Source organism: Haplochromis burtoni, unplaced genomic scaffold (assembly GCF_018398535.1).
Source record: "Haplochromis burtoni strain Fernald_Lab_line unplaced genomic scaffold, NCSU_Asbu1 Contig_171, whole genome shotgun sequence".
NCBI classification, from domain to species: domain Eukaryota; kingdom Metazoa; phylum Chordata; class Actinopteri; order Cichliformes; family Cichlidae; genus Haplochromis; species Haplochromis burtoni.
The window spans coordinates 1,128,212-1,138,012 of NW_024582532.1; the positions used below are offsets into that span (position 1 = coordinate 1,128,212).

The following is a 9,801-nucleotide window of genomic DNA, read 5'->3' on the forward strand; positions in this document are numbered from 1 at the left end:
GTGTATGTGTGTGTACATGTATGTGCGAGCATCTGTTGTTATATATGCATTTTTTGTTTTGATTTTACTTTGATTGTGTGTGTGTGTGTGTGCGTGTGTGTGTGTGTGTGCATGCATGTGCGAGCATCTGTGTGTGTGTGTGCATGTGCAAGAATGTGTGTGTGCATGTGTGTGTGTGTGTTTGTGTTAGGGTGTGCATTTGTGTGACCTCCTGCACACAAAAAGGATCATCTCCCCCACCCTGTATATGGCTTAACACAGGTGAGTCACAAAGGCAGGAAGTAAAACATCCTCACTAAATAAGAAACAGAACGCTAACCGTATGTGCCCATAATAAAACACTACAGCCTCCCCACCAACAGGCTGGGGAGGTCAGAAACAAAGGAATGTCTTTGATCATGGTGCTTGAACTAAGACTTACAAATTTAAGTAACACAATGACAACATTTAACATTTTGACTCCAATGAAATGAAATTGCAGCACTAAGCTGCTTTAGTAAGCCCTCCATGTGATGACTGAATGTGCTCATTACCTGCTTCCTGCTCTTGTAAAGATGCTGATCCAGAAGGTTGTGAGCGTTAACTGCCTCAGCTTCGTTCTTAGCCTTCATGGCATGCTTGTGCATTTCCACTCTCACTGATGGAATAGGGTCTCTAGTACAGAGGAAGACAATCGTGTCAGTGATTTAAAGTAATACCAGAATATTAAAAGGGCTATGTTCCCTCTGGTTTATATTTTAAAATATGGTTGTGAAATGAGCTGTTTTCAGGCACTGAATAGTTGCAGTGCTCCTAGTTAGCTAGTTAGATTTTTCTTCAAATTAAAATAATTTTTTGTGGCCTCTGATTCATCACCACCCAATTATATAATGGCTTGTAAGTCTGCTTTTAGCTCTCCTCTTATTATCAGAAAAATCCAGATTGCTTACCTCGTAGTGGGCTTTGCACAGTGACCATTTGACATGTCCACCCTCATGCCAGGCATGTCCTCTGAGTGTTCACTTTCAAACTTTTTCCTGAAATCAATAGCAACACTTTCTTTACGGATAAATTCCAGTGAGCCTCTACGCTCGCCCTGCAACAGAAGAAGACAGAGCTTTCTTTACATGCGGCAAACTTATTAGTTTTCTATAATGAGCATTTCAGCAAAATATACTTAAAATGTACAAATGATGCTCACTTCAGCCACGTATTCCATGGCATCCTTGAGGTTCAGCTGATGGAAGGCATTAAAAACTTCATCTTGTTTCTTCCTTGCAGACGGCTTCATCAAAATCCTCGACATCCACTTCTCCTCAAAATACTTCCACCTTAGCAAAAAGAAAACAGATCACTGTAGCCTATTTTAAAATGAAAAGGCATTTTGAATTTATGTATCAAGTCTTTTCATACTTGCTCCTCTGACAGTTGTGTCCTATTTGTCCTGATATGTCTTCTATGGCGACCAGAGTGTGATTAAACATCTAAAGAAAGGAGAAGGACTCTAATAACTGGACAGAAAATGGTTGTGTAGGTGAAACATGAGATGTTTCTTAAGATTTACCTTGTTTGTCATTTTTTCTAGGAGTGTGAGCTCTTTCACTTCAGCTCTCTTTACTTTCAGCCACGTGACCAGAGGTTTCATCGTCATTCCCTGCAACAATGTGAAGCAGTAATGTGCAAACCTTTAGCTCTAATGCAGACTGTGTAAGAAGAAAGAAAATAATGTATACATTTAATAACAAAAGCCAAACTTTTACTACCTGCCAGATGACAGTGAAGTAAACCACAATGAGTGTAGTGCAGACCATCAGGTTTTTCTCTTTTATCTTATTCTCATCCAGCATCACAGCCAGGCCATATGCAACAGCCCCTCGTAGGCCACCGTAGCTCATAATCACCTGATCTATGAATTCCAGCGGGACCAGCCTGTACCTGTTAAGGATCCAGGTGAGGAAAAACACACCTGCAGTACAAACACAGAAAATTTCTTTGTATAACACACAAACCTTTAAATCACAATGTGTGCATGTGATAGCAAAAGGACCAAATCTCACCAATGAATCTATACACAAAGACGAAGAAGACTGTGAGGAGGATGAAGCCCGTGTTCCAAACCCAGATAACCTTATCGATGGCCGAGATACCGAGGAAAACAAAGATGATGGTTTCTGATCCGTTGGCGAAAACCTTCATGGCATATTTGACAGTTTGGACTGAATGCTCATGCATGTTTGCTCTGACGTACTTCTGACATAACACACCGCAGAATGTAGTCCTACAGAAGGAAACACAAATATAAATTGTGTGCATCTAAATATGTTTACTACATTTTTACATATAGAAAATGGATAAGACACAACAAAATAAATGATATTTCAGTTGTGAAATACTCACGAAAGGATAGCAGACAGAGAAAGCATCTCAGCAGTCAGGTAGGAAAGGTATCCCATGACAAAGATGAAGCCTGGCTCGATGATCTTGACATTTTTTGTGCATCTGGTCAGAAGTGAAATTAGTAGGCCGAATGCTATGCCCACAAGGGAACCACCAAATGCAACCACGAAGAAGGAAACTGTAGAGAGAGAGTCCCAAAAAGTAAATTCTGTTCATCTGGACAAATCATTCTCAGTGGAAGAAATGTTTTGTGATTCACGCAAGTGACTTCTTCACTCAGCCCTAGTTTATAAGGTTGTGGAAACATGCAGTCAGCTGCATGCACTGATAAATTCTCTATTAACAGCTTAATAAATGCCATGTCTTACCTATTCCTTTAGCAATTTCTGCAGCATCAATTTGGGATCCTCCCAGTGACACAAATGCATCAAACACATTGAAGAGCACCTAAGAGATGAAAGAAAAATTGGATAGAAGAAAAATTAATGACTAATAATTAATTAATTAATGATTAATAATGTTTTCCAGACTTGTCCATTCTAGCTTGTACCATTTAACAGGAGAAAAACTTCTATCGCATTCTCAACATGGCAAAGCCTTATGATTTAGGTGAGGGTGCTGAGCATGCAGGAGTTTGTAGAGTGGTGTAACAGCTCCGAACTTGAACTGAACGTGAGCAAAACCAAAGAGATGGTGGTGACCATCTCCAATAGGCAGAGGGATCTGGCTGCTTCAGTCACCACCACCATCCATGGGAAGCCAGTGGAGGTAGTTGAGGTATACAAATACCTGGGAACCATCTCTGACAACCTCCTGAAATTCTCTGCCAACACAGAGGTGCCACCAATGGCTATATGTCTGTGAAGGTTCTCAGTCGCTTTTCTTTGCAAGCTCCTTTGACTACCAATGGCTATACCTCCTTAGAAAACTCAACTACTTTGGAGTCAGCACACCCATCATGATGACTTTTTACTATGCCTTCCTGGAATGCATCATGACCTTCTCCATCTCCTGCTGGCTCCACTCCCTCAACCTTCAGAACAGGAACAGACTGCAGCACACTGCATCAGTGTGCTCTAAAATCATTGGCCTGCCTGTCAGAACTGTTGCACAGGTTTTTCAGCCAACAGGCCCTTAGACAGGCAGCCAAAATTATTAATGACCCCTCTCACATTCTTCACGCCGCATTTCAACGGCTCCCCTATGGGCGGCGCCTCCACTGCATTTTCTGCAGGAGGAGAAAATGCAGCGAGCCACCTTTGTCTGAAAGCCACTCTGCTTTTTAACTCCAGCCAATAAGCCCATTTCCCACACCATAAACATAAACTACTCTACACTCTTTTTATACTGCCGACAGTTTATTCACTTTTAGTCACCTCCAGTTTTTTATTCACTTATTCAGTGACTTTAATTTTAAAACTGTGTATATACTGTGTATTTTAAGTATTTTTTTTCTCATTCGTTTTGCCTGTTTACGCCCCGTCCTTATTTTTAACATCATGCTGCTCTGTTGTATCTTAATTGCCCCTTGGGGATAAATTAAGTCTCTCTGATTCTGATTCTGATTTTTCCAAGAGTTCAGTAACAACTCAACCAAGAGGTCACAAAAGAACCCAGAACAACATCCAAATAACTGCAGGCCTAACTTGCCTCAGTCCTGGTCAGAGTTCATGACTCCATCATAAGTTAGACACTGGGCAGAAATGGCCTGCATGGCAGAGCAAACACTTTTTCACACCACTGTACATAAATAATTCTGTCTTCTTCTTAGTCCTTGTCAGACTGTCTCTTTACTCCCAGTGTGTTCCCTAGTGTTACTCCAGCTGCTTTTGTTAATGTTATGTTGTTGCTGGACATTTTAACCAATAAAGGTGTATTTTCTGTTTATTTCTTGGTCTTCAACTTAACACTCCAAATGGGTCTGCAAGCGCTGCAAACTCATGACACCTCTGGTTTGATTCACCTAATTTTGAGACCATTAAGGACCAGATATTATTTACTATGTCCTGATACGTAAAAGAGCTTTTTTCTTTTCACCACGACTGTACACTTACAGAGACGAAGGAAGGAGGAAAGAATTCAGCTGGTCAGATTTTGTTTCACTGTCCTTATGCAGTACAACATGCTATAGTTACATAAATGCATTTTGTTACCAAACTGACCTTTCATAGTTTCCTTTTACAAATTGCACATTGCATGTGCAATTTGTAAAACTCTTACACTAGAGGGCCCAAGTGTTTACTTACTCTACTACATTGCTATGATGGGTGTCTCAGCAAACTCACAAACTGTTATGCTACTTAAGTAACGCTAAACAAAGCAATGATGCATACGAACCACTGTTACACCATCGTTGAGCAGCGACTCTCCAAACACTATGATAAAGAGGACGTCGTTAACGTGGACCTGCTCAAACACAGCGATGACGGCCACGGGGTCCACAGCAGCCATCAGACTGCCAAAAAGAAGGTACTGCAGCAGACTGATGTCCAGGTCACCTGTACAGATACAAAGAGCAGGAAATATATTCAGTTTTGCTCAATTGTACTGTAACTATGATCAATCTGGCACTTTGCTGCAAACTGAAATGCTGGAATGAAATGCTGTGTCATTTGGTAAAACATTCTCATTTATTGGTAGGAAAAGTCCATGTCAAATCTCTCTCCAGTCTCATCCAGTGCACTGGTTTGGCAGTGGTCAGACTCAGTATTCTTCACTCAAAGGTTTAAGGCAGGGGTCCCCAATCCCAGTCCATGAGGGCCAGTGTCCCTGCAGGTTTTAGATCTCAATTTGTCTGCATTTTGATGAAGTGTTAAAAGGAAGTCAAATTAGCTGTTAGTGATGTCGATGTTTAATGTATCCAAACAAAGAGTAAAAGGAATGTTTTAAAGGATTGGTTTTATACTAAAGAAAACTCTTCTCAGGCAGCTTTCCTGAGTCACCGCGGATGTAAAAATATCATTTGTGTGACGTGTCTTTGTTTCCAGAACAAACTTCAAGGCAAAAAAACAAAGCCAAGGCTGAAGTACTACAAACTGCAGTTCCTCTAGTGGCCACTTGATGCTCGTTCCAAAGGCAAACTAATCTTTATAGACTCTCACTTAGAGCATTAAAAGTGCCATGATCCAGTGAGTTTTGGTCTTCCTGGAGTAGTTTTCCACTTCTCTCCCGAGATCCTGACTCCACTCATGCTGGCTCATTGACCGCAATCAGTGCACAGTATTTAAGACCAACTCTGACTTGCACTCTCCACCAGATCATCAGCTAAAACCTTGTGTGAAGAAAAAACAACTATATGTGCTGTTCAAGATTCATCTGGGAACACAATATGTGACCCGAAACAAATAAACAACATTTTCAGGGATTTCTAAAAGACGTTGTATTCACCACAAATAAACCCATCTAAAAAGGAAATTGATCAGTTTTTGGACAACATAACTCTTCCAAAATTATTAGACACTCAAGCAATGGCACTGGATTCACCACTGACACCAGGTGAACTCCAGGAAGCCCTGATAAGTATGCACAATAATAAGGCTCCAGGTCCAGACGGCTTTCCTGCAGAATTCTACAAAGAATTCTGGACGATTTTAGCACCAGTTCTTTACAGAACGTCGTTGGAAATCAAAGAAGACGGCAGATTTCCATCAAATATGAATTCTGCAAACATTAATCTCTTGCTAAAACCAGGAAAAGAGCCTTTATTTCCCTCAAGCTATCGTCCAATATCCCTTATAAATGTAGACCTTAAAATAATCTGCAAAGCTCTCTCAAAGAGACTAGAGAAAACAACCCCCCTCTTAATGCATCCTGACCAAACTGGTTTCATAAAAGGTAGGCACTCATCAACAAACGCACGTAGATTATTTAATTTAATAGACTACTCATACAGTAAAAGCATCAAAACTACAATATTTTCTTTAGATGCAGAAAAAGCATTTGACAGAGTTAACTGGAAATTTCTTGACCTTTTTTTTTTAACCTTTGACCTGCCTCTGCTTCCCCCACCAAGATCCCAATTCCAGCCAGCATAGTGTCATCTCACACTTCATGTTATTTGCAACCTTCCCTTAGTCTCACAGTTCATGTTCATATACCTGCTCAGTTCACAACCTTAGCTCTGTTCACCTTGTGCATCACGCCATTGTTAGATAAAGTTCTTTTGTTTATCACTTTCTCGAGTCTCAGGTTGAATCTGCGTTTGAGTCCATCTCTCATCTCGGGCCGCTGAGCTTTGACATCACTTCCTCTATGTGAGCCGTGGTAGCAGGTTTGCTGAAATGAAACAAAATAAAAATCCTCTCTTACCCATGAATCCTCCCATGTGACACCCCCACAGCGACAGCCCCAAACTGGCAGCATTCCAGCAGGTCCCAATGACAGCATAGACCAAGATGGCACCCAGGTTGGTGAAGAACAGTTTGTTTGGCATGTGGTAGCCTGCGTCCAGAATGACTTGAGGCAACAGGAAATAGAAGAAGACTGTCGGGGTCAGTCTGAAGGTCTGCATCTTGTCTGCACCCCAAATCATGCCACCCAAAACAAAACCGAAGCAGATGAGCAGGACGCTCTCGGGTATGACGTTGGTGACATGGTGGTTGGACTCAATGACTGAGAGGAGAAAAAAAAGATCAAGACAAGAACCATCAATCAATACTATCAACCTTTGTAACAACCTTTGATTTTAAGCCAGTCTGCTTGTAGTCAGGTAGGAGCTGGCAAACATTCAAACCTTCACTGCACTTTAAGTAAAACCATATACATAAAACTCCATTTGATCATTTGCAACTGTTGCAATATTTTATTTATATTTAGGGACTGTGGACAGATATATAGCAGGTAAGATAAGTCACCAGTTTTCTAAGCAAATATATTTCTAAAGGTGCTATTGAAATGATATTCTCACTAGATCTTGGTAACAACCCATCCAATTCACATATGCAACGAGATAAAACTATAGATGTTCAGAAATTAAGTCATGTGTAATAATGAGGAATGACATGGGGGGAAAATAATTGAAGAGGTGGAGAATGTGAGTTCCAATAAGCCATGAAAAGTCATGTCACCAGCTGAAATTTATCAGTAATTACAATATAAGCAATATAATATCACCTTATTCAGTCCTACCTGATGGCTTAATAAAAATTGTCTCATTAGGTCAACAATGTTAAGTTATAACATTTTGTTAACTGTCAAAGATGTGCCTTAATGCAGATTAGTCATAAACTGGAGAGGAAATGGCGCATCACTAATTTTGAAGATCATCATTTAGCCTCTAAAAAGTGTTTGCGACTGCTGGGAAGCTGGAACATCTTCATCAATCATGTTCATCACTGATTAAAGAAATTAAGAAAAACCCTACGTTTCTCTCTAGCCTTGTTTCCAGGCGAACAAAAAGTAAGAACTCTGTTAAACAAGCCATTCATTTAATGTTAACTGGTACTGACTAGTGCTGTCAGCGTTAATCTCGTTAAAATGATGTTAACGCCATAACCGCATTAAATCTCCATTAGCGAGTTAGCGCAGTGTGCGGGGCTGCACGGTGTAAAAGCATTAGAGCGGTTTTAACGAGATTAACGCTGACAGCACTGGTACTGACTTCATGAATTTCTTCACGAATGAAAATTTAACCATTAAAGAAAAATTACTCATAATCATTTCACAGATGTAACCACTTTCTGTACCACTGATATTCATTTAGTCTTTTTCTCAAATTGATTTTTCTGAGTTAACTTAACTTATTGCTTCCTCCAAACTATCAACATGTCTTTTAGACCCCATTCCTATAAGACTGCTCAAAGAAGTCCTACCATTAATTAATATTTCAATCCTGATTATGATCAACATGCTTCCTTTAGGCAATATCATTAAAAGGCATACCTTACATTGTCCCTGCTATGCACATGAAACACAACTTTATCTATCCATAAAGCCAGATAACACAAACTGCAGAAAGGTCTTAAAGATAAAGACTTGGTTGACCTCCAATTTTCTGCTTCTAAATTCAAAGAAAAATTAGGTTATTGTACTTGGCCATAAAATCATAGAAATATGGTATCTAACCAGATGCTTACTCTGGATGACATTAGCTTGGCCACCAAACTTGGGGTCATTTTTAACATTCTGTCTCACAGTGACGCTGAAAAACTAGTTCATGCATTTATTACTTCCAGGCTGGACTACTGTAATTCATTATTATCAGGATGTCCTAAAAACTCCCTGAAAAGCCTTCAGTTAATCCAAAATGCTGCAGCAAGAATACTGACAGGGACTAGAAAGAGAGAGCATATTTCTCCTGTTTTGGCTTCTCTTGATTGGCTCCCTGTTAAATCCAGAATTGAATTCAAAAACCTGCTCCTCACTTACAAAGTCTTAAATAATCAGGCCCCGTCTTATCTTAATAACTTTATAGTACCATATAACCCCATTAGAACACTCTGCTCTCAGACAGTGGGCTTACTTGTGGTTCCTAGATTATTTAAAAATAGAATGGGAGGGAGAGCCTGTAGCAAACCATGTCTGCTTTTAAGATTAGGCTTAAAACTTTCCGTTTTGCTAAGCATACTGTTAGGCCTGGATCAGATGACCCTGAATCCTCCCTTGTGCTATAAGATTTGGCCCTATTTGAATATAAGTGAACTTACACACTCTTTTTTTATAACTATTTTTATTTATTTTGTGAGCACTTCCTTGAGAAATAATTAAAACAATTAAGAAATTGACCCAGTGACAAAAATAGATGATCAGAATAACCCTAAACTACATACATATTTAAAAATTACAAAATTTCTTGGGTGCAGAGGAGTTTATAATGCCAGAAGAAGAGCACTTCCATCAATTTGGCTTTGCAAGACTTACTGAGTTTGCAGAGCCAGGCAACCAGGATCCACAGGGCCACCAGGTACTGTGTGGTGACGTGATGCCACTTCCAGGTCACAATAGGCAGTGTAGTGATGGGCGCCGCTCCATGACCACCCTCTTCAGTTGCGTTAGAGTTTGAGCCCGTCCCAGTGTCTGTTTGAGAATTTCGGGGTTCTGCTTCTTCACTAGCCAGGCTCAAGCCTCCACACGCCATCAGCAGCATGCACAGAATAAGTGTAAATTGCCAAGAAGTTGCCATTCTTGGATACAATGCCTTAAAAATTGTAATCAAACTGTTATTTAGACCGTTAATACAAATGCTCAGGTCAGCCTCAGACTGTAGCTTAAAGTCTCATTCCCTTTGCTGTGCCTTCTTCTCCCTTAGATCACTCTCATTGTCCTCCAACATCTACTTTCTGGATAAGGATACAGCTTTTCACAGCAGGTGAAGCTCAGCCCATTATGATGTTGGTCTTTCTCCTCCCACTCGTGTACCCAGACCAGTACGTGTGGCCACATCATTCAGTGGTATAATTAAAGTCCGTGAATCCCTTTATTACCAAG

At 40.3% G+C, this 9,801-nt stretch overlaps 1 protein-coding gene across 1 annotated transcript in view; it reads right to left on the reverse strand.

Annotated features, from left to right (window-relative positions):
* LOC102303405 (sodium/hydrogen exchanger 3-like) overlaps positions 1-9,482 on the reverse strand; it is a 13,196-nt gene extending 3,714 nt beyond the window's left edge. Inside the window, exons 1-12 of the mRNA XM_005943566.2 lie at positions 9,235-9,482; positions 6,685-6,987; positions 4,714-4,874; positions 2,745-2,823; positions 2,377-2,554; positions 2,037-2,257; positions 1,743-1,945; positions 1,544-1,633; positions 1,393-1,463; positions 1,181-1,310; positions 930-1,075; positions 534-654 (exon numbers count right to left, since the gene is read on the reverse strand). Of these exons, the coding sequence (XP_005943628.2) occupies positions 534-654; positions 930-1,075; positions 1,181-1,310; positions 1,393-1,463; positions 1,544-1,633; positions 1,743-1,945; positions 2,037-2,257; positions 2,377-2,554; positions 2,745-2,823; positions 4,714-4,874; positions 6,685-6,987; positions 9,235-9,460 (1,929 nt within the window). The 5' untranslated portion in view covers positions 9,461-9,482. The remainder of the gene's footprint in view (positions 1-533; positions 655-929; positions 1,076-1,180; positions 1,311-1,392; positions 1,464-1,543; positions 1,634-1,742; positions 1,946-2,036; positions 2,258-2,376; positions 2,555-2,744; positions 2,824-4,713; positions 4,875-6,684; positions 6,988-9,234) is intronic.
* Between the last annotated feature and the right edge of the window lie 319 nt (positions 9,483-9,801).